The following is a 25966-nucleotide window of genomic DNA, read 5'->3' as shown; positions in this document are numbered from 1 at the left end:
GAATTGTCAGTGCTTTTTGATCGTGGCTCATCGCTGCACGGCATTGACACGAGTGCCGTGTTTAATATTCCGAGCTTGTGCGTGACCGTATTGACTCAATATGGCACGAAAAGACTCAAATGTGAATTTAAAATTAGGATCAGTGTTGCCAACTTTTTAGAAGGAAAAAAGCTGTTTTTGTCGGGAAGGAGAGTGAAATAAAGCTAAAAAATTTTGCAAAAAAGCGTAATAAAAAGCGAAATTTATTTTTACAAGAAATGCTTTAAAATACATTTTTGTTGAACATTTTAAATGATATTTACGCATTTCGTCATGTGTTCTTCAAAAGCGGTCAATCTGCGCTATTGCTGTATGCTGAGCAAGAAAAAGGCACAAAGCTGCTTATTTCTTCGGTAGCTTTACAAAACTAATTTTGTTTGTCCCATAGAAAGTCTGTGTTTCTTTGTAATTGAGCCAAACATCACGACATTTTTCATTGCATTCTTTCGGCATTCCCACCTTTACAAATTAAGCGCATTTTTAAGATAAAGATGGTTTAAACTAGTGATGTCATGTGTAGTATAACCACAGCAGTCTCTAGGGTCTACTTTCACAAGCGAGCGCCACTACTGTCATAAACGAGCAGCATTATATACATAATTAGTAATTGTAACTCACTTTTTGCATAAAAATAACTCAATAAACTACCATCATTAACCACACATAGGCAAATATTGATAAAAAATAACGATAAAGCTGCCTCGATTCCATTTTTTTTACATAAATGTTGGCAAAATTACAAAAAGCGGAAAAAAGCTAAATGTATTTTTAAAAAGCCAGAATTCCCGCTTCCCGCAATTTCGAATATTTTCCCGCAATCTCATTGCAAAAACAACCAGATTTGACGGGAAAAAAGCGGAATTAGCAACACTGATTAGGATATACCCTTATAACTATTCCCCTTTTTTGCACATAGTCTATCTTAAAACGTTGCGTTATCTCTATATATAAAACAGTTTGTCTTGACTAATTGATGATCAACGCACAGCCCAAACGGTAAAAGATGAAATTTGGACTCAAGTATCCTTTCATAGTATCCATCATAGTGTAGGAGCACACTAAGAAAGGCTTTTGGAAAATTCTAGCTCCAAAGGGGGGAAAACGAGCTTTAAAAAATATTAGTTATAGTGGTCATGTTCGTTTAACGAAATAGTTTGGCAAGAACAAAAATGTAACGGACTACTGAACAATTTTTTGTCAAGAACAGAAGATGTTCATTTAAATACCTTAAATGCCTTCCTACTGGTAGTTACCAGTTATAAGTTTATAAGGTGAAAACATATGGGTAGGTTATGCACACACAAAGTAAATACAATTGGAAACATTATATTGAGCCGGGTTAAGACGGGCAATACCTGCTAGTTTTTCATATTTTACCTCCAGTTTTTGAGTTTATTGAGCGTTGACTGAACTTTTGACCACAGGAACTTCATTTGTACTTTGTGGTCAAGGATCTCTTCCAAATCGCTGTGGTCTAGGCAGGCATAATCCCTTTTTATGTATTGCCTTACCTTTTCTGCTCTCTTATCCACTAGGTCTACCATGCTGTCGACTGGACTTGGGCTTCGTTGTGATGCATATGCCTGATTATCATCTAGTCCTTTAGATGTAGTTGGTCTGATGTGCAGCACTTCCCTTATGTCAGTTTTTTCCAGCGGCATCGGGTGATCGTCTTTCTTGGCTTGGTCGGCAACTTCGACCTTCACCTCCGAATCCAAATATGTCCAGACGGCTGCCATTGTTGCATAAAATATTGATGATCGACGAGACCGATTTTCAATAGCGTCGTGTTCCTGGCAGCGAAATCACCGGCCAACTTTTTCACGATGGGTGAATTTCCTCCCCTCGCTATGGCGTCCAGAATTTGGTCGCGCACTGCATTCTGCTTCTTCAACAGCGCGAGAAATTGTTCAGATAGCATTTAAAAAAAATTTTTTTTTTAGCTTAACCCGTTGGAGGTGTTTTTGTTTTGTTTTTGGTTGATCGTACTGTTCCTCGAAAAATGTAAGCTTTCTTTTTTTTTTTTGTTCATAAATCACTTTGCCTTCTGTTGTTTAAAAGCCACAGAAACGCTCGCTTTCGTAACTTTGCACATTTTTTTTGTTAAGACTCGAAGGACCAAAAAATGTTTACACTAAAACGCGTGCGTACACTTTTACGATGTAGAATATTGTGACCCGCAGCTAGCTGCATACTTTTATTTAATTATTTTTCATCCCTTAATGCTATGCTGCGTTTGTAAGGTGCAGCGTTATCTTATATTTAGTTATGCTATAATTAAAAGTGTTGATTTTTTTTCATTAATATATTTTCCTGTATATGTACATTTCTTCTTAGAGGTCACCTTAAAACTGACTTAAGCCTAATGACTTAAAATATGATAAAGCCTCGCTCTCCAAAACAGCTCCATGTCCTTTAATGACTTTGGCTCATATTGTAATGCTGCAGTTCCAAAAAGCTTGATGGCGTGATCTTTGCTGACGTAATTTCAAGAGTTGGTATACATAGCTTCGATAACATAATGTTATTACATATGTTATTGTTATGCTTCTGTTAAGCTGCTGATTATGTTACTCCTCCCCTCTTTAAGAATGCTGCTGTCCACAGAAGCCGATATTTTATAAATTTACATACTTATTATGGTGATGGCTAAGTTGAGGGTTAAAAATTTGGGTTATTACATTCTGTTGTAATAAACTAGTCATTGAAGTATCCTGGCTAGATGTAAAAACAACAAAAACCAGATAGCGTGAGCCGACGGTGTCACAGCGGAGGTCGGGACCCTTTGATACCCTAGCTCTTTCGGGGTGGGGTGGGTTTGCTGTGTCCTGAAGACTCTAAGTACATAAATTAAATTATTATAGAGTCCCTGCTGAAACTAAATTTTGGAAGGCCTACTTCCAACAAAACAACTAAAACAAATCAAAGGCCAATTAAATGGGAGAGGGAAACTGACGGTACAGGTGATAGCTTCTTGCATTAGAAAATATGTCTAGCTATTTTGCGAGATCTTGAGATGGAAGTCGATGCTCGCGTTCTATACCCACCCAACCATGGAGCTCCAATGCGAGTATTGTTTATGGAGTTCCCCTATAGTAAATGTTCTAGCTAGTTTTACGTCACCATGTCACCAGAAAATAAAACTTTACTAATTCATTTTAAACAAAATTTAATAATACGCATGATTAATTATAAAGATATACATTGGCGAGCAAACAAATTATAAATCTATTAGCAGGATAAATTCATATCATAATGCAAAACATAATATGTATAATTCATTGAAGAAAACTTATTTAGTATGAGTAAAAAAAATAAAAATTTAAACCAAGTAGTTATTTATATTTAATTCAAAGAACATAGGCTTAATATTTTATAGTCTAAAACAAGTAAAAAAGCTAAAGTCGGGTGTCCCGACTTTGAAATACTCTGTACATATGTTTACAATAATTATAGAAAATAAAAAAATTAAGAAAATAAAAAAAAAAATTTGATCGATTTTACCTCTCTCGGTATTCGAACTCACGTAAAGGGTGTATAATTGCACATTTACATAGCAATTGCGTCTGTGTGAGTGTATGTATGCCTATGCGCATCAATTCGTGTCTGTGTAAGCATTTTCGCAGTCAACCAAACAGCAACATCAACAACAGCCGCGGGCAGCGCTTGAGCAGCGCTGCATCAGCAAATATATTTATGGCTATAACTTCTTGTTAAATCGGTCTATCATAATGAAATTTGGCATACGGACACATAATAACTAACTGGGGGTATTTGCAAAATTTTAGTTCGAAATTCCAAGAATTACGGGAGTTACGATTTGCGGGGTAGAGGGGGGAGGGAGGGGAATTCCAAAATATACATTTTCTGCGTATTCACATAAGGCATCTGGGACTAAAATTTGGTGTTCCTAGGTCTTATAGTCTCCGAGATATAGGCGATTATACGAATGGAAAATCGGGAAAACCCCCATAGGGGGGAAGTGGGGAAGTGGGGGGAAATCAAAAAAATAAAACAAACTCGTATAGAATACACACATAACGCATCTTCGTGCAAAATTTGGTGTCTCTATCTCTTATAGTCTCTGAGATCCAGGTGTTCATACGGACGGACAGACGGACAGACAGACAGACAGGGCTAGATCGACTCGTCTCGTCATGCTGATCAAGAATATATATACTTTGTGGGGTCTGCCACGCCTCCTTCTGCCTGTTACATTTTTCAGCTCCCGCAAACCTAATATACTCTTGTACATTTCATGTACAGAGTATAAAAATTGGAAAAACTTTATTGTGAAATCAGAAAGTGTGTGTGCTTATACGCTTAATGTTATTTATATTCATGTTATTCTTTATGCGTTAAAGTAACGTCGATTCAAAATTTAGCTACCCGAATCAGCAGCAGTTTATTTAAAGGCAATTAAATGAAAAAAAAACAAAACTAAACTAAAAGCTCACATGAGTGATAGTGAGGTAGGGCAGTACCGCGATCAGCGCATTCAAGGTGCATTGACCTTGGCTTGTTGAAGTTTACTGATATTTGGCGCTCTCAAAGACATGTTAGTATAAGAGAAATTATTAGTAGTAGCCGAAATTAAATTGACACTCAAGTCGAGCCATAGCAAAAGCTCAATATATACGCTCACGTAAATATGTCAATTTAACCTTGACTTACAAACAAGATAAGAAGCGATAGCAAAACGGAATATAAACTTACATACAGACTCCAGCGATGAAGGGCCCTCCAGCAATGGTGTCGTTGTTGTTGGGAATATGTGCTAGATGTAAGTGCATGCTATATATATATTTATATACATATACTATATATGGATAGTCATATATGTATATGCATTTCAGTTAAATGCTTAGATCACTTCATTTTATTTTTATTTGATATTCAGCTTTGACTCACTTAAATACATTACTTGAATGTATTTCTTTGGGTTTATATAGAAGTAGTTAATGCTGACTTTGATTCACTTTACACATGTCTTTTGGAGAGTTTGGGTTTTGCCATTATAAGTATTCTGGTTTAAATTTTTTTCTTTTCTTTAGGTTTAAACACTGATCTGGGCAGGGGCCATTAAAAAAAACAAAAAAACTAATGCAGTCGCTCTAATAATTTTTGAAGACGACGAAAAAAATATAACAACAAAACTTGTACATATGTACTTATATATGTACCGTGGGATGCACTATTCACACATTTTCTGATCTTTCACATTTTCTGATTTTTTTTAATATTATTATTTTTTTTTTTTGGGTTTTTTTTCAATTTTATATAGTATTTTCATAAATACTGGTAGCACTTTTTCTGGGTAAGAAAACTTAAGCACTGTAGAAGCTCGATTCTGGGCTCTTTTGAAGGGACACTAGCACATGGCGTGGAAAGGGCGGTAGCTCAATTTTTCTCTTTGCACGTGTCCGCAATGGACGAGGCCGTGGGCGTATCGCGTGGGCGATTAGGCGAAACTGACTGGATAGCGCGGCGACCATGAGAGCAAGCTTTGAGAAATGCTATGGATTCTCGCGCTCTCTCTTCAAGCAGGGGCTCGGCTTGGAGACCGGCTGGATCTCTTCGAAACGGGCGGCACATCAGCAGAATCTCATCATGGAAACGGCGTCTTTGGGGTGGGAAATAATAATGTCTCCGCGGCTCTACAACTTCGCTGCACTTTATGCCGAATAGATAGGCCAACTGCTTCGCATCTAGCCTCGGATGCGCACTGATTATGTTCAGCGCGGAACACTCACGTTGCCATTAGAAGGACCAGCCGCAGTAAAGGTTAGTATCTTGACAATGTGGATTTTGGCTGCGAACGTGGATACGGCGTGGCGATAGGCCAGAAGTATGTCGAAAAAGAAGAGAGTGTTTGAAGCACGGGCAGGCCTTTTATAGTCTGGTTTTAGGGAAATACGTAAAGTCGGTTGCGCTTTGTATTCCAGCCAAAAGCCAGACTTGTACAACCAAAAGCTTTCGGAGTACTACAGCTGACTGGGGCCTAAAGCTTTGGGACCAATATTAGCCCTTTTTATCGCAAGTGCTAATTTTGTAGCACCGAGCTGCGATAAAAGTAAAAAATCAATTTTAATACAGGCGACCATTACACTGTTAATTTAACAAATTTCGTGATTTTATGATTTTGGTAATAACAATCATTTACATTTGAAGGTGTGTTTTTTCTTTTTTTTTATCTTCTAGGCACAAATTAGATGAAAATTTTGTTTCTGTTTAGTTTTTTGTTTACATAACTCTCTCTCTTTTCTTGATTTACAGCGTAATTTTTTTAACAATTCAATTAACTTAAATTTTTTTGTTTGTTTTCTAAATTGTGTTTGGATAATTCATATTGTTTGTGGTTTGCTAAATCTATGACTTTCTTATGTTTTGCTTTTTATAGCCTGTACCCAAAGGGTGAAAGGCTATACTAGTTTTGTGCGCATGTATGTAACACACAGAAGGAGGCGTGGCAGACCCCACAAAGTATATATATTCTTGATTAGGATGAGAAGACGAGTCGATATAGCCATGTCCGTCTGTCTGTCTGTCCGTCTGTCTGTATGAGCGCAAGGATCTCAGTAAGTACAAGAGCTAGGATAACCAAACCGCAATTCGTATTATTTCTTATAACTTCCGTAATTCTCGGAATTTTGAAATCAATTTTGGTAGGTACATCCAGTTAGTACTAATGTGTCCGTGTGCCAAATTTCATCATGATAGGTCAATTCTGAAGAAAGCCTGCAGCTCTGTCGGCAGCTCTGCCCGCAGCTGTTGTTGTTGTTGCTGCTTTGGTTCAACTTTGTGCTGCATACATACACGCATATAAACACGCATAGGTAAATGTATGCTGTTAAAACTGAACATAAACATGTATTCTAATTTAATTCAATTAATTAATTAATTCATTCATTTTATTTAATAATTTAATTTTAAAAAAATTTTTTTTTTTTTAATTTTTTTTTTTTTTTGGAGAATACAGGCTATTTTACTGTCGGGCTTGCTCGACTGTAGCGTTCTATCTTATTACAATTCATTTAGTTGTTTTCTTGAAGTCTATAATTTCCTTTTTATGTTTTCATAACTTCTTTTATCTAAACGTCTATGATATTCCTTTTGAGTTTTCTTTATACAATTCATTATGTAAGTTTCTTAAAGTCTATGATTTTCTTCTTGACAATTTATACAGATTTATTATTTTTCTAGTTTTTTTTTTTTCATTAGTAATCCAAGATTGTGTATGTCAAAAGAACAGATTTATTAGAGTTTATTTTGCATTAAAATTTTTGAATGGGTAAATTACTGCAAAAAACGGAGGTTTTATTTTCCAAGACTTATTCTTTTCTAAATTTGCATAGAGGTCCGTTTTATGGTTAGTAGCTTTGGGCTTAAAATTGATGATCTTGCTAGTTGTTTTTACGGTTTTATCTATTTAATTGAATTTGTAAATTAGAAAGTTGTGTTATGCTTATACCCTTCAGATATATTTTTACCTTCATTTTTCTGAGTTGGCCTCATTTATATTTATATTCAGTGGTAGGGATATCATCATTGGGCTCAGCATTTTGTTCCCTATATTTTGAATTGTGTATAATTTTCTTCCTCATAAAATGTGTTTTATATTTTCTATATTCTTTGCCTCGAACATTTTCTGTAAAGTGTTTATCCGAATCTTTATTGACGTTCTTAGTGAATCTAAAAGGATTACGTGATTTAGGAGGTCTCTTGTCTATTACAAAGCGGGGATCTCTTTCATATTCTTTTGTGTTCCTTTCTTTGTTGTACATTATGAATTATACCTGCATTGTATAAAAATATTTCTGCTGGAGTTCTGCCTGTAGTACTATGTATTATTTTATGATTATATGCATAAAGAGAGAGAGATTTCTGTTGAGTGTAATCGACGTGTTTTATCTGTGCTCCGCAAATTTATTTAATTTTTCGTGTTTACTCTTTGAATTTAAGCATTAAATTGTGCTCAATTTCTAGAGTATTAATATTGTGCTTAGTGCAAGAAGTTGTGCATCTATTGCGTTCATTTGTTTGGGTAAATTAATGTGATTTAATATAAACAGCGTCATCTCAGGTTTTGTTGTTTGTGCATTTATTTTGCCTGTTTTGCTTTGGCACCCGGCAGCTGTGTTAAAGGTTTGTGCGTTTGTTCGCTGTCCATAATTTGTTTTTGGTGCATCGCTACTCCCGCGCATTTTGTGTTATTTTTTGCTCTTGCTCTCTTCGCTCTTATGAATATAAGAGTCCACATATATCGCCGCTCAGTGAGTGTATATTCTTGTTCATTTACCGTAATTTCATTTCTGTGTGCTCTTGCATTTACTTACAATTTTAACCCTCTACTTGCTCGTGTCATAATGTCGTGCTGCAATAAGTCATGCACAATTAAGGATGCAATTGATTCCGAACAACAAGTTGTTGGTTGTGCGAGAATTTTATGCATATTAAGTGTGCTGGACTAAGTGGTCGTGACCTTGATAAAATTTACTCGCCTAAAAAAGGTTGTGGTGGTTTGAAATGGTCATGCCCTGTTTGCATAGACATACAATTTAATTTCTCTTGTATGTATGACAATGTGAGAAATAAATTTTTGAGCTTGCATAGAATTACTAAGCAACTCTCAAGTGAGTTTGACACAGGGACCGACTTGCTTAGTAAATATAAGTTCGAATCTCCTCCCAAGCGTAGACTTGAACCTCAATTCTTAGAGGTGCCACCTAGCTCGGCTCAGATAGCTTCTCCGATTCCCTCGCTATTAAATGGAGATGTGTCGCCGGCAATTTCATTGTCTACTTCGCCTGGAAATTTATTTGAAATTTCCCCTCTGCCTTCGCCGGCTCATGTTATGTTGGCCCCGTTGGTAGTTCCTCCTGTGCCTAATATATCTAAACCTGTAAGAACAAGGGCTTCTTCTAAAACGTCGGCACCACCTCCTATAGTTTCTTCAGGAGCTGTAGAATGTGCGGCAGTCCCAGCCCTTCCTCTGCCCCCGTTAAATCTAGATGCTTTAAAAAGTATAAGCAGTCGGGCCTATCTATTGACTTCTATAAATACTCTTTAGCGAAATCCAATTTTGCTCTCCTTAATTCACAATGTTACAATAATTACCTTGCCCGATGCAAGATTCAATTTGCACAGGACCCTAAACAATTCTATAAGTTCGTTAACTCTAAACGTAAATCTGCTTCCCTTCCTTCGTCATTTTTCCTTAGTGACAAAAAAGCCAGCAACGATTCTGAAGCTGCTGACTTGTTTGCCAACTTCTTCCAATCAACATATTCCTCTGTCTCTATTAGTAATACCTCTTATCCTTATAGCATTTCATCTTCCCACACTATTTACGCTCCCATAATTTCTGATAGCTGTCTGCTCTCTGCTATCAAATCCTTAAAATCTTCATACTCTCCTGGAGCAGAAAACATTCCTAGTTGTGTTCTCAAGGAGTGTTCTAGTTCCCTTTTACAACCATTACTTAAACTTTTTAATCTGTCACTTGGTTCCTCAATCTTTCCAACTATTTGGAGAGAATCTTTTATTATTCCTCTTTATAAAAAGGGTGGTAAGTCTGATATTTCAAACTACAGAGGAATTGCAAAGTTGTCTGCCATACCAAAATTATTTGAAAAAATAGTTTGCAGCACTTTGCAGCACCTCTGTAAATCTGTCATATCTCCAGCTCAACATGGATTCATGAAGAGACGGTCTACTACGACCAATTTGCTGGAATTTACTTCCTTGGTAAATGAAGCATTTATTCTAAAAATGCAGACTGATGTCGTTTACACTGACTTCAGTAAAGCATTTGACTCTGTGAACCATGATCTTCTGCTCTTTAAGCTAAGTCGTATAGGATTTCCCTCCGCTTTTTATACTCTGTACATGAAATGTACAAGAGTATATTAGGTTTGCGGGAGCTGAAAAATGTAACAGGCAGAAGGAGGCGTGGCAGACCCCACAAAGTATATATATTCTTGATCAGCATGACGAGACGAGTCGATCTAGCCCTGTCTGTCTGTCTGTCCGTCTGTCCGTCTGTCCGTCCGTATGAACACCTGGATCTCAGAGACTATAAGAGATAGAGACACCAAATTTTGCACGAAGATGCGTTATGTGTGTATTCTATACGAGTTTGTTTTATTTTTTTGATTTCCCCCCCCCCCACTTCCCCCCTATGGGGGTTTTCCCGATTTTCCATTCGTATAATCGCCTATATCTCGGAGACTATAAGACCTAGGAACACCAAATTTTAGTCCCAGATGCCTTATGTGAATACGCAGAAAATGTATATTTTGGAATTCCCCTCCCTCCCCCCTCTACCCCGCAAATCGTAACTCCCGTAATTCTTGGAATTTCGAACTAAAATTTTGGAAATACCCCCAGTTAGTTATTATGTGTCCGTATGCCAAATTTCATTATTATAGACCGATTTAACAAGAAGTTATAGCCATAAATATATTTGCTGATGCAGCGCTGCTGCAGCGCTGCTCAAGCGCTGCCCGCGGCTGTTGTTGATGTTGCTGTTTGGTTGACTGCGAAAATGCTTACACAGACACGAATTGATGCGCATAGGCATACATACACTCACACAGACGCAATTGCTATGTAAATGTGCAATTATACACCCTTTACGTGAGTTCGAATACCGAGAGAGGTAAAATCGATCAAATTTTTTTTTTTATTTTCTTAATTTTTTTTTATTTTCTATAATTATTGTAAACATATGTACAGAGTATTTAAAAGTCGGGACACCCGACTTTAGCTTTTTTACTTGTTTGAGTTGGATTTCGTCTTATCTAAAAAATAGGACCCAACGGATCTTGCTTAGGTCGCACATTTCTAAACCCGTGTTTGCATCATCAGGTGTGCCTCAAGGTAGCCATCTTGGCCCCTTACTTTTTACATTATTTATTAATGACCTCCCCTCTACCTTATCACACTCTCATATTCTTATGTATACTGATGATGTGTAACTTATTCTGACTTATAAAGAATATACTATATACTATATATATATATACATTTAGTTACGTATACGATTGACAATGTGCCACTGCAACGTATATCAACTGTTGAAGACCTTGGGGTTCTTTTTGATTCCAAATTGAACTTCAACCTTCACATATCTAGTATTGTCAATAAGGCTAATGGGTTACTTGGATTCATTAAACGTTGGTCCAAGGAATTCAATGACCCATATACCACTAAGCTTCTTTACACTGCACTAGTACGCCCTGTGCTTGAATACTGCTCATGCGTTTGGTGTCCGCAGTATAGAAAGCAACAGGAACGTATTGAGTCTGTTCAGAAGCAATTCCTTCTTTTTGCTCTACGTGGCTTAAGCTGGGATCCCAACCTCCGCTTGCCATCGTACTCTAGCAGGCTGATGCATATAAACCTTCCTTCTTTAGTTAATCGTAGGACTGTTCTTGGAGTAGTTTTTCTCCACAAGTTGATTATCGGTGAGGTTGACTCCTCTTCCCTCTTAGGTCGCCTTAATTTTTCCGTTCCTTGTAGACCAACAAGGAATTATTTGCCATTCGTCTTGTCTAGGTGCACAACCGATTACGCTGCGCACAATCGTTTTCGAGTCATGTGTTCCAATTATAATGAGCTTTCTCATTTACTTTCAACAGAACTCTCTCTTTATTCTATAAAAATTCTTCTTTATAGTTATCTCCGTGGAAATCTCTGACCACATACTGCTGTGAGTCGGGGCATAGAATTAATTTTCCTCTTCTACATACTATTTGTTTAGATTGTCAGGTCTATAATGTCTCTCCACATATGGCTGTGAATCGGGGCATAGCTGGCCAACTGGCAAATAAAATTCCCCCAACGTGTCGGGGGCATTTATAGACGTTATTGTACAGCTTTTTTGTAGGCTTTCTTATCTTGTAAGTTGAGACTTTGTTATATTAATCATATTTATATTTTTAATTTTAAATCTTAATATATATATAATATGTTAATACATATATATTGTTTTTGAATAAATCGACAGAACTACTTGTTGATTTGAATAAATGAATAAATGAATAAATAAAAGTGTTTCTTCTACATCCATGAGTCGCTTCTCTGTTTCATTTTCTGTACATATAATTCTGACTTTATCATTAAAAGTCTTGTGTAATCGTTCAATGTCTGCTATACCTGTTTTAGTACTTGTTATTTCTACTATTATGTCCTCTGATTCCAACCATTGTTTTATACATTTACTTGTCATGCCGGGGTCTTGATCCATCTTAAGTACTTTAGGTTTTCCTATAGCTGTAAATATGTGTAATAATGCCCTCTTCGTTTCTACCCAATCCGTTGTATTTGTTTTAATAGCTTGTGCAAATTTTGATTTTATATCGATACATGTCAAATATGATCGCTGCTCGAAAAAATAATAATCTATAACGTATTTGTCTCTTATTTCTCTTGGTTCTGGCGTTATTTGAAATGGCTCCTTAGTTTTTCTATGATCATTTTTAGAAAGATTACATGTCTTACAGGAGTTAATTATATTTTGTATTAATTTAGCCGCATCGGGGTAGTAGTACTTCGTTTTAAATTCTGCTAAAGTTTTGTCTATGCCTTGATGAATACCGTATTCATGTATTTCTAATACTTTCTCTTTAAAATCATCATATGTATAGATATTGTCTAGTTTTATAATTGCTCGCAATATTCGTGTACCGGTATTTGGTCTTATTAATGTTTCGTATACGCTTTGTATTTTCATAAAATCTGAATCGCTTGATATATAAAGGGCGGAAGTGCGTCCGCAAAAATATTTAATTAATAAATCGTTTGTTTTGCGAAGTGTTAAAGGTGTATAGGTTAATGTTGTAATTGTTTTTTGAAAATATCTCTGAATTGTACATGATTGCTCATTCCCTGGAATCATAATAACTTGATTACGAAATAAATTTAATGGTCGTTCTGAAATTTCTATCGAGTTTGTATTATCTTCATTCGCACTGTGTATTGTTGCTACATTTGACTGCACTTCATCTGACTGTTCAGCTGACTGTCAATTTTTATTCTTGATAGTGCGTCTGCCACATGGTTTTCTTTCCCTTGTATATGTTGTATGTTAAAGTCGAATTCATTTAACTTAATTTTCCATCTTTGAAGTCTCATATTTGGATCCTTTATATTATGAAGCCATGCTAAAGGTTTATGATCTGAATTCATTTTAAATTTACGCCCATATAAATAAGGTCTAAAATATTTCGTTGCCCAGACTACTGCTAGTAATTCTTTCTCAATTGTAGAATAATTACATTCGTGTTCGTTTAGTGTTCTGCTTGCAAATGATATTGGTTTATTTTCCTGAGACAATACTGCAACTATGGCAAAGTTACTTGCGTCTGTTGTTAGTGTAAAAGCCTTCTTATAATCTGGATATATTAGTATTGGATCTGACGATATAAAAAGTTTCAACTTTTCAAATGCATTTTTATAATCTTGATCATTGAGATTTAGCTTATTACCCTTTTTTAAATATTTTGTCATTGGCTTCGCTATTTTTGCAAAATCTTTTATAAATTTTCTATAAAATCCACAAAGTCCAAGAAATGATTTAATTTCTTTCTCTGTTGTGGGTATTGGAATGTGTTTAATTGTTTTTATTTTTATTGGATTAGCGTGAATGCCATTAGGAGTTACTATATGCCCTAAAAGTTCAGTTTCATGTTTAAAAAATTCGCATTTATCCAATTGTAATTTTAGATTAGCTTGACGAAGCTTTTGGAATACATGCTCAAGCGAAATTAAGTGCTCTTGTAATGAAGTTGAAAAGATAATTATATCATCCAAATAAGCTAAACAGTGCTTGCCAATTAATTTATTTAGTTGCTGGCGCATTTTTTAAGCCAAAGGGCATTCTTGTGTACTCATAATGCCCATTTTGTGTTGAAAACGCTGTCTTTGCTATAGAATCCCTATCCATTTCTATTTGATGGAAACCTTTTACCAAGTCGAGGGTTGTAAAATACTGACATTTTCCTAACTTGTCTAATATTTCATCTATATTTGGTAAGGGATATTTGTCATAAATTTTTTTTTTATTGAAGTTTCTATAATCAATCACTAGTCTTAGTTTTTCCTTCCCTGACGCATCTCGTTTTTTGGGTACAATCCATATAGGGCTGCAATATGGTGAGTTCGATTTTCTAATAATTCCTTGCCTCTTCATTTCTTCAATTTGTTTATCTACCTCATCTCTATACACGTATGGGTATCTATATGGCTTTTGATATATAGGCGCTTCATTAGTAGTTATTATTTTATGTTTAACAGTGCTTGTGAAAGTCAAATTATCACCTTCGTTAAACTGAATATCTTTGTATTTATGTAATATTTGTTTTAGTAGTTGTTTTTCCTCATTATTTAAATGGTCATCTCGTATACGTATTATATGTTATTTCATTCCCTATCGCATAAACAATAGCTTTGTCTTTGATATTATTCAAATTTTCAACGATATCTGGGACTAGTTGTTCACTATTAGCTACCTGCTCATTTACGTTATTTAAATTCGATGTAAAATTGTAAACGGTTGAGTTAAGTTTAACTGTGCCTTTGCTAAAATTTATTTCTGCCTTTGCTAATTCCAAAAGATCTCTACCTAATAACATGTCATATTTATCTGAAAAATTGTTCACATAGAACTTTATTTTACCACGTTGTGTCGTTAAGTCTTCTTAATCAACAATTTTAATTGTTGTTAATACTGTCCTACCCATCATTGTTTGTAGATTTATTGGTCTGACTTGCGTTTCAATTATTTCTGGCCATATGTTTGTATTTATTAAACTTATGGACGAACCTGTGTCTATCAAGCATTTTAGTTCTGTATTATTCAAATTGTATTTTATTGAGCCTCACTTGTCCTGATTCTGCTTCTCTAAAGCGTTTTGCTGGTTGATTACTAATTTGTGGCTGCTGTGTGTTTTGAGTGAAATTATTTATACTGCCATTTGGTTGGAAAAATCTATTGTTATATTGGTGCCTGTTTTGATTAAAATTATTGCTATTTGGTTGGGAAAATCTGTTATTGTCAAAGTGCTGTTGCCTGTTTTGATTAAAATTATTAAAGTTACTATTCGGTTGAGAAAATCTATTATTATCAAAGTGTTGCTGCCTGGTGTAGCTACGAAATGGGTTATTAATTTGATGTGTTTGCCTTGGCTGAACCAAAAAACCTCTATGATTACGGGAACCGTTATTATTTGGATAAAACCACTGTCCTTCGTTTTCATTTAAGTTATAATTGCGAGAGCGGGTATTACTTGTATCTGGTATTATGCAATTCAATTTATCTTCATTAAATTTTAAATTGAGCTTGAAATTTGAATGAAATGTATTTTGATAGATATTATTGCATTCATATAAACCATTCTCTTGAGCAGCTTGTTTTAATTTTGTTGGATTACTAATGTCAAATCTACATAATGTGCTATAATAATAATATATAATGTACTGCTGTTGTTCATCCTGGGTAGGGTAAAGAGCGATCTGTGCCTCCACTCGCTTGATGAACAGGGCCAGGTATCGTGGATCGCCGTTGAATGGTGTGATTTGCCTTAGTTGTGAGAGGCATTGTCCAAGTACAGCCTCCGTCAAGGCAATGCGTTGCACTGCTCCAATAGCTCCGTTGTTGTTGTTAGCCATTATAATTATGCCTTTATAATGATGCCTTTATACTCGTATACGAGTTGTCCGAGTTTGCGGGAAATTTGTAATTTCAAGAGTTGGTATACATAGCTTCGATAACATTATGATAAAATAATGTTATTACATATGTTATTGTTATGCTTCTGTTAAGCTGCTGATTATGTTACTCTATCGCTGAGTTTGTAGGACTCAGCGTTGTCTTAATTCTATTTATAAGTACTATCGCGTTTCTAAGATCCTTTTTCCGTCGCCTACGTGACCTGTGTGCAGCCGTCATTAAATTTTATTGCTGCACAAAGGATCGCCTAAACAAACAGAGGATCGCCGCATGTGGCAATCACACATGTCACCAGATATCCTCGGCGTCTATCTGCTGAAGGTCCGTGACGACAGGTTCTCATGATCATGCTAGTGCCTGAACATTCTGCGGGGGGCAGGAAACACGACAGCTAGTAGCTCCTGTCTCTGATTCCTCTTTTTCTTCGCGAAAATTATTATCCCATCTAATATGATTATCACCAAGCCTAACGATATGTGTCCATTTACCGTGTGAAACACCAGATCCTCCATGCGCACTAAACTAAACCGAAACTTCAACAAACCACTGCAGGAACAATGCACCATCAGGTACCGCAACAGAGGCCAGAAATGACTGCTCAGCAGCCCAATGCGAATCCATCCCAATTGCCTAGTGGAATTGAATCAATTCTGGCAACTCTCACCAATACAATGGTAGCAATACAACAAACGATGCAGGAAATTATGCGCAATCAAAATCTCCTCCTGGAATTACTTATCAAATAGAAATCTAATTAAATGGTCTCTCTAAAAATATGTTTCTGGAATGCAAATGGCATTTCACAGCACAAATGCGAGCTCTTGCAGTTCCTCGATCATCATGACATTGACGCCATGCTCATATCAGAGACTCACCTAACGAACAAAAATTATTTTCATCTCAATGGCTTCAACTTCTAAGCGACAAACCACCCCGATGGTAAGGCTCATGGAGGTACTGGCATTCTTATAAAGCATCGCATCAGACACTATCCGCTGCCATCATTTGCTACAACTTATTTACAGGCCACAACAATTCAAATCGAAACTCAAAGCGGCTACTTAAGCATACCCGCATGTTTCTGAAGCAGAATTTGTAAAATTCTTCGATCTGTTAGGTGACCGGTTTATAGCAGCTGGTGACTACAATGCCAAACACACCCATTGGGGATCCCGACTCATCACCCCGAAAGGAAGACGACTATATAACGCCATAATAACACCAAGAAACAAGCTTGATTTTAGTTCTCCAGGCTGGCCTACATATTGGCCCACAGATCCAAAGAATCAACGCGACTTGATAGATTTTGCTGTTACAAGAAGAGGGCCACAGGCTCAGATTCGTGTGGAGCACTTATCAGACCTATCATCGGATCACTCGCCGATCCTTCTGCACCTTTGTGACCATCTACAGTTATTGGAACGTCCACATTTTCTAACTTCTAGAAAAACAGATTGGCTTAAATACAGGAAGTACGTAAGTTCCCATATTGATGACTGCCCTAGCATTTATTGCAAAAATGACATAGATACCTCAGTTGAAGCATTAGTGTCTGTAATGTCACTGGCGGCAAAACATTCGACTCCAATAACTACAGCTAATAAACTTCACAAATGCAGCCGTGTCCCCAGGCACGTTGAAGAGCTGCTTCGCAATAAGAGAAAACTTCGGCGGGAGTGGCAAGCCCACAGATCACCTGAATCGAAGGAGCGGTTAAAAATAGCCAACCATCTACTACGCAAAGCCCTAGAAGATGAAAAACACCGAGCTCAAATGGATTATATGGAGCAACTCTCCCCAAACAGCAAACAATTCCCATTGTGGAAATCTAAATCAGGCGTATGTCCACCAATCGACAGTGAATCACCATTACGTACACAAAGAGGAAAGTGGGCTCGCAGCAACGAAGAGAAGGCAAATCCTTTTGCCGCCCATTTAGAAAAAGTCTTCAAACCACATCCAGCAACAAATAGCTTTGTGCTCCCACCAACCAATTATCTTGAAGCTACCACGCCTATCGTATTCCAAGCAGGAGAAGTTTCAAGTGTGATTAAGGGCCAAGTTTCAAAGCAAAAAAAAGCGCCGGGCCACGATTTAATTTCCCCCAAAATGATCATCGAATTGCCGAGCTGTGCAGTATATCTTCTCACCATTATTTTCAACAGCATGACGAAATGGGGTTTTCCTCAACAATGGAGAAAATCTGTCATCAAAATGATCCATAAAGCTGGAAAGACCTATCAGTCTCCTGCCGTGTCTATCAAAGATATTCGAAAAACTGATCCTGAATCGCATCAAACAGCACCTACACACCAACAGTGCAATCCCATTGCACCAATTTGGTTTTCGCGAAAAACATGGAACCGTTGAACAAGTCAACCGAATAACCTCTGAGATACGAAATGCATTTGAAAAACGAGAGTATTGCTCCGCTGTTTTCCTGGATTTCGCCCAAGACTTCGACCGCGTTTGGCTGGATGGCTTAATTCACAAAATCAAAATATTACTTCCACAGAACATCCACAAAATACTGGAGTCATACCTACAGCAAAGAAGTTTCGCAGTTAGATGCATAGATTTACTCTCCGAATACCATCCAATTGAAGCTCCCAAGGGAGCGTGCTTGGACCAACACTGTATATTATATACACAGCAGATATACCGACAAACAGTCGTACAACAATTTCGACATTTGCTGATGATACTGCCATCCTAAGTCGCTCCAAGTGCCCAAAAAGAGCTACAGAACTTTTATCATCTCACCTCGTGGCCATACAAGAATGGCTAGCAGACTGGCGCATACATGTAAACGAGCAAAAGTGCAAACATGTCACCTTTACCCTAAACAAACAAACCTTTCCTCCATTGTCGCTAAACAACATCAATATTCCACAAGAAACCGGAGTATCATACCTTAGTGTCCATTTGGATAGACGGCTTACTTGGCGTGAGCACATCAAAAAGAAGAGAGATCAACTAAAACTAAAAGCTATTAATCTACATTGGCTGATAAACGTCCGTTCACGACTAAAACTGGAGTACAAAGTACTCTTGTACAATGCTGTTCTCAAACCAATTTGGACATATGGCTCTGAATTATGGGGAAACGCTTCCATGAGTAATTTAGAGTTAATCGAGAGAGCTCAATTGAGGATACTGAGAACCATCACTGGGGCACCCAGGTACATAAGAAGTGGTAATATCCGCGAAGATTTAAATGTGGGATCTGTTAAAGATGAAATCGCCAAGGTGAATGCAAAGTACCAGCTTAAGCTTCGGAACCATCCGAACAGACTTGCACAGAATTTAACTTGTCAGGCTAGCCATACACGACTTTAAAAAAAAAAAAAATATTTTGTACGCTAGTACGGGTACGAAGTGCATCTGCATAAGAGATGTTCTTTGCACCATATTTACCGTTACAAATTTTTGCTGTTATTTCGGATTGCTGGCACGTTTTACTGTATTTATCTTTGGCCTTCGTTGCTCAGTTTTAGCTTTGTAGGTGCGGCATTCCCTAGACCAAGTCGGGTGACTATCACCGCAATTGATGCCGTAAAAAAGTCCATCGATGTTTCCCAGTTGCGCCGTTGCGTGGTCTTGTGCACATTTTCCACAGAAGAATGGCCTTCAACAATAGTTTTTCATATGCCCAAAACCTTGGCATCTGTGGCAGATGCATCAAGATTATTTTAGGTATTTCAACAATGAGTCTTTGATGCCCAATTTGATCAATTTCGAGGGCCTTATTCGTCTCCCGAGTAAGATCTATGAAGAAAAAGTTGTTGGGCATAAGATCCTTCACAACATCCCCACTTCCTTTACGGGCCAACTTGCGGGGTGGAGGGTTGTAAATGATGACACTATGTCCATGCCGCCTGAATGTCTCTTTGATATGATTCTTAGGGGTTAAGCTTGCCAGAATGGGAACTATCAACTTGTAGGCCATGTCCTCTTTCAGTTGATATGAGTAATGGTGCGCATTCTTTTCTCATTCATAAGAAAACTTACTGGGCTCGATAAGAGGCAGAGTTCTCTACTTATCTCTAACTTTGCCTCAATTGCCGAAGTGGTAGAAATAATTGCTGGTGACGTGTACGACATCCATTTCAGCCTCCATTAGGATCACACTCGATACATCCTCAATGTTGATAGGGGCGGTTTCCGCGATCTGGTTTCTTTGTTGCCAGCATTTTGCTCAATTTTTATTTCATCAGCGAGCGCCTCGGCATGAATGATCTTCTAGTAGTGCAAATTTGTTATTGTAATTCCATAAAGCGTCTTTGGTGAGGTTACTGGTCTCTAAATGATAGTCAAGCAATCTTTTCCGCTTTGCTTTGACGATTTTTCTACTTTGCGTTTAGGTTTTGGTGTCTGCCAGCTAAGTGGTTTCTGACATTCTTTTCCTACTTGAGTAGTAGAAAGAGCATCTTTATCACATGGAGGACTGATTGCATTTAAGTAGTTGTAGCTATCCAGTTACTACAAGAGGTTGGAGGTTTTGCGTATTGTTGTCCAATTGACTTGTGCAGGTCCCTGGCAATCTTGGACCCCAGCACTGTAGGTGATTCTCCAGCTACCTTGCTTATCTTATCATACTTGCAGCTTATTGTAAAGCTGAGAGTGAGTGGGGGAATTATCATCATCCATTTTGGTTATTAAAATACTCGGCATCTGTACTGTACAAGAAAAGCTCTGGGCTGTCTCCGCTTCGACGACGTATGTACCCGGATTCGTATATAAGTTTGCCAAATAGAAATGTGGCACTGAATTTTTGTTAAATTTTTATGTACAATTTCATCTTCAACGCGCTCATCATCCGGTTGCGGTGCATCTGATTTTTTGGGATCGGCATCTGCTGAGCTTGTTATGTCCTGTGAACCCGCATATATTAGTCATACGTTGGGGCGCTTTGATTATTTGATTTGCTAGCGATATTACCTGTACTGGCTTCTTAGATTTGCCAAATTTATAGTAAATGACGATAACAACTAGCGCCACAGTGGCTACTAAACCAATGGCCCAGGCCGTGGGATACGTTTTGGAGAACTCGAGCACTTTATTTACCAATGAGTCCTACAAAAATGAGATATAGCAAATAGCAATACGGGTGCAATAAAATGGTGTGATAGAAGCAATGTCTTTCTAGTTTTAAAGCGTGTCTAAGTGCAGTCAAAGCATACTACATATATCGATACATATGAACATGTATAAATATCGAAATGGGGCAACCTCTTTGGCGCGTCGGTACAAATAGAAGATGTAACAGCTCGCTGGTATGAGCAGGTAGAGAAAATATAAGGCCCACCATCCGGGCTTGTAATTCATGCGGCGCATCAGACGATGCCACAGAGTTTTATTCGGTTGTCAGAGTTATGTGGTAAGGTTTTGTGAATGTATTAAGAACAACTTACCGACTCTCTATCAATATATTTGCGTTTAATATCGAAACTATTGGCAGCAAATTCACGGGCCACATCCACATCATCGGTAATGATCAAATTGTCAAACAATATGTCACTGGACATGGACCAGAGCTCAAGACCGACGGCGTTCTGAAATAGCAGGCAACCTTTATAGAGTCATATAGATCTCTAAGATGATGTGCAACTCACAATTGGCGTCATTTCGAAGGGCTTAAGATCCTCATAGAAATCGGGATTGGGTATTTTGCGTGGCGCCCATTTGCCCTGGTAGTTGGGGTTGTCAATCATCGGTGCACGCCATTTACCCTTGTATTCCTGATTCGGGATGAGTGGTGCTTTCCATTTGCCACAGCCAGCAGCCTTCTCGCACGCTGGATTGTCCACAAGGGGTGCCTCCCATTCGCCATCGATTTCGGCATCCCAATCGTCTGGTTTCTGTGCTGTCGGGTTTGGTATCAAAAGTGAAAGCATTTATTGTTAGTTTACCAGTGAATGACCGCTACATAAACCAATCGATAAGCTACGCTAATGAGGCGACAACGCACGACAATGACAATAGGAATGGGTAAAAATAGTTACCACCCGCACCACTTCACCATCACTCTTATCTGACACACACACACACTCATGAATACACTTACTTTGGTTTGTTGCAATGCTTCTCGCTGATGGTGCCGATAATTGGATTAACATGACGGAATATGAAATGCATTTTAATATCGTTGCCGCACTTGTCCGGTCCAAACATAATAGTATAGGGTGTCTTGTCATTAAACTACAAAAAGGAAAGCCAAAAGATTGACAGAGTGATGAATTGTAAAACAGGCGGTTCGGGCTTACTGTGGTTAAATCTTCTGTTTGGCTGCCCGCTGATAAAAGTTTGATATATGAGCCGCCGCACTCTTGACCCTCCTGCAAAAAAAAAGAGCGCGTAGAAAGGAATATGAAATTGGGTCAGTCAGTAACTGTTACTTGCTATTAATTGGATTAGCCAGACAGCTTAGCCAAGACTGATGGGCTGATGCAATCGACTCAGCCTTTGCAATCATTTACACACCTGCAACGTGACCTCATATTGCACCACCAATGGTTTGTTTTCTTTGAATGTGAACTGCTTGTGCAAGCGTGCCGAAATGGCGGCATGTTTGGCCTTCGATTTGAGCACGAAGCCCTTATCCTTGGCCCAGACAATGCGCTGTGGAGACTCCCAATTCCAGACACCATCATATTTTGCGATTTCCTCGTCCTTCTTGGCCTGCGATTGAGTCCACAATTTGCGTGAGGCCTCAACATTATCGAAGTGGTCGGCAAAATGGAACTTCTTGGTATCAATTTGCGGACTCTCATAGACGAGCTCCGCATCTCCAGCAGCTACTGTTGCCCCGTCATCCTGTTGAAGATAAAAAACCCAGCTGATAAGCACTGATAGATATCCAATGGTGTGATAAAAATATAAAAAAACACGCGGTACCGCTTTGACATACTTTTTTTTTTCTCAGCTGTGTGAGAGCGAGAGAGTTAGACACTTGCGTAAGTTAGGTTATAGTTTGTCTCAAAGCAATCACAGTAAAAAAAAACGCGGTCGACAAACTTGTTAATTGGACTATAAACTTTATGTACAATGCACGTTTTTATTAAAACAAAATGATTTTTTGTAAATGATCTTTTTATCTACATATACTTGTATATATATACATATATGTGGGGTTCTGTTTATTGGTTAAGCTGAATACTTTGGATACATTATAATATTTAAAGATTTAGGAATACAAAAGTTGTTAAACATCATTAAATTTCATTGGTTCGTAATCGTTGGCGGACCGTCTGTCCTTTTCTGCGTAAGCGAAAACTTCTTTTCGCCGTTCATGGACCGTCTCTCCTTTTCTGCGTCTTAAGCGAATATTTCTTTCCGTCTGTCCTACGCGGCGAACTCTCATCGACTCTTGTCCTTCTCGACGAACTCTACCCGAATGTTCCACATGCCGCCCGTCATAGCGTTGTGTTGCACTTCTTGCCGAAGTTGTTGTCGCCTCCCGTTATTTCGCCGTCGATCACCTCATAATTGTCGCCTCCGTCGTTTTGTAGTTTTGCAGTTTTTCTATGGTGCTGCTGTACTTATCGTTGTCTAGGGTGGTTATGTTTATTTGCTTATGTTTTACCAACCAACCCACATATATGTATATTAGAGAGCTAGGACGTAAAGTACAATAAATACTATGTATGGTTATATGGAAATACATACATATGTATATTTATGTATATATAGTAGTATGATAGGGATAAATCAAGGCAAGTAATTACTGCAATTAAGGCAAGTAATTATTAAAAGCTGTACAATTTGGCAAAGTTATTTGGTAAACTTATGCAACATTGAAATAAGCATACACACATATGTATATACATATATCATAATTATTTCTTCTTGAAAAGTTACAAAAATACAACGCAGTTTATCTTGTAGTCTTTCTCAGAGTTAAGAAATAAACCAAGTTTAAAGTTAATCGGATTTCTAATTTTCTAAAACGACTTCGTGCTGCTCACCCACACTTTGACAGCTTTTTAAGGCTTACTTACATACCCACATACACATGTACATAAATACATACCATTTTTTATAGCCTGTACCCAAAAGAAGGAGGCGTGGCAGACCCCACAAAGTGTATAGCCATGTCCGTCTGTCCGTCCGTCCGTCCGTCCGTTCGTCCGTCTATATAAACGCAAGGATCTCAGCAAGTACAAAAGCAAGAATAACCAAACTTGTTATCCAGATTCTCCTAAGTCCGAGTAAGGACGAGTTTGTGTTTTTTTTCTGATACACCCCCCCCCCACTCCCCTCCAATTCATGTTTTTTATAACTCCTGTAATTCTTGGAATTAAAATTTGGCATATACATACAGTTAGTGATTATGTGTCCGTATGTTAAGTTTCATCATGATCGATCAATTCTGAAGCATGTTATAGCCATAAATAAAATCGCTGCCCGCAGCTGTTGTTGCTGCTTTGGTTCAACTTTGTACTGCATACATACACGCATACAAACACGCAGAGACACGATTCTGATATAAATGTATGCTGTTGAAACTGTACATGAACATATCTGCACTTTTGTATAAATGTATTGAAAATTTTGTATTTAATTTAATTAATATATATTTTTTTAATTAATTAATTTTTTTTCATTTTTTCCTTTTTAGTGGGAGGTACAGGGTATTTAAGAGTTGAGCCTGCTCGACTGTAGCATTCCTTTCTTGTTTCGTGCACCAATAAAGGCCCATTGCAAAATAATGGGTTGAAAAATCTGATTTATTATACAAATACAAACTACTATACGACCATACATATATGTATGTACATAAACATATATCTACATAAAATTCATACATATGTACATATGCATAAATATATAAATAGATTGTGACATTGAGGGCTAGTAGTTTCTAGAATTAAACACTGTACAATTTAAAACCACATGTACATTCATACATATTTACATTTTATTAATTGATGCAGGTGCTATCTCTCCTCATATGCATGTACATACCTGTACATCTATATATATAAAACAGTTCGACCTGACTGACTGACTGGTTGGTGATCAACGCACAGCCCAAACGGTAAAAGCTAGGAAGCTGAAATTTTGACTTAAGTATCCTTTCAAAGTGTAGGTGCCCAAAGGGGGGAAAACGAGTTCCAAAGTTTGTTTGAAAAATCCGCATTTTTTAGCCGATCGAAAATGTCTGAAATCAATAAAACAATACAAAGAAAACCGCATACTCGGTTTTTTACATTTTTTGTTGGAGCTGGAATTATTGGGGTTTTCTTGGGCCACAAAAGGAAACCGCATCAACAGCCCACAGCCAATCGGTAAAAGCTAAGAAGCTGAAATTCGGGCTCAAGGGTCCTATCATAGTGTAGGTGCCCACTAAGAAGGGATTTTGGAAAATCTGAGCTCCAAAGGGGGGACAACGAGCTCCGAATTTAAATTAAATTAAAATTTAAATTTAATTTTTATAATCTATAAGAGAATACAAACAAAACTTCATACTCGAAATTTGTGGTGGAGCTTGATTTATTGGGGTTTCAATATTTATTCACCTTTTCAAATGAAAAGTTTGTGTTATACATTTTTTCCGATCGATTTCAAATTTGGGTAATGCAATCTACGTAACTAAATCTACAATTTTGCGTTCAAGGATTTTCAAAATATGCATTCTACAGATGCAGGCAGAACAAACAATACAAAATATCAAACAGTTAGGGACAACTAAGTATACATACACACACACACACACACACACACACACACACACAAGGCACCAGGCCCCGACGCAATCCCAAACCGGGCACTTAAGCTGGCACTTGCGTTGCATCCCAGCTCGTTCGCAGCACTTTTCGAAAATTGCTTGAATTCAGGTGTTTTTCCGGACTGCTGGAAAGTCCAAAAGCTGCTATTGCTCCCGAAACCAGGTAAACCACCTGGAGAAGCATCATCCTATAGACCGATCTGCCTGCTGAACACGGCGGGGAAAGTGCTAGAGAAGCTTCTCTGCACGAGACTGGAGGCAGCCCTAAGCAATGCTGGCGGACTATCCCCAAACCAATATGGATTCCGCAAGGCGCGTTCAACGATTGATGCCATCGGAAAAGTGGTCGAGATAGCCGCTAACGCTATTTCAGGGACGCGCTGGAAGGGTGGCACTAAGAAGTATTGCCTGGTGGTTACGCTGGACGTAAAAAATGCTTTTAACTCGGCCAACTGGATATCCAT

The 25966-nt window shown here is 37.7% G+C and overlaps 1 protein-coding gene across 1 annotated transcript; it reads right to left on the bottom strand.

The window, feature by feature from the left end:
- Positions 1-5439: 5439 nt before the first annotated feature.
- LOC115624846 (calnexin-like) lies at positions 5440-23191 on the bottom strand. The gene is made up of 9 exons (XM_030519690.1): positions 23165-23191; positions 22256-22588; positions 22039-22110; positions 21840-21973; positions 21388-21658; positions 21187-21327; positions 20714-20848; positions 20566-20646; positions 5440-5514 (listed from the first exon to the last, which is right to left on the bottom strand). Exons 1-9 carry the CDS (start codon positions 23189-23191, stop codon positions 5440-5442), a joined length of 1269 nt encoding a protein of 422 aa, XP_030375550.1.
- Between the last annotated feature and the right edge of the window lie 2775 nt (positions 23192-25966).

This window comes from Scaptodrosophila lebanonensis, unplaced genomic scaffold (assembly GCF_003285725.1).
Source record: "Scaptodrosophila lebanonensis strain 11010-0011.00,11010-0021.00 unplaced genomic scaffold, SlebRS2 tig00000061-arrow-pilon, whole genome shotgun sequence".
Classification (NCBI taxonomy): domain Eukaryota; kingdom Metazoa; phylum Arthropoda; class Insecta; order Diptera; family Drosophilidae; genus Scaptodrosophila; species Scaptodrosophila lebanonensis.
Note: the sequence above shows the minus strand (reverse complement) of the source record. Positions and strands in the feature narration are given on the sequence as shown.

Bases quoted from the DNA above. Each gene is read 5' to 3' on its own strand.
- LOC115624846 (XM_030519690.1), bottom strand. From the start codon at position 23,191: ATGACGGGCGGCATGTGGAACATTCGG. The intron at 21,328-21,387 runs GTGAGTTGCACA...CTGCTATTTCAG, and splicing joins CCTTCGAAATGACGCCAATT to AACGCCGTCGGTCTTGAGCT. The intron at 20,647-20,713 runs GTAATATCGCTA...GCGGGTTCACAG, and splicing joins AATCTAAGAAGCCAGTACAG to GACATAACAAGCTCAGCAGA.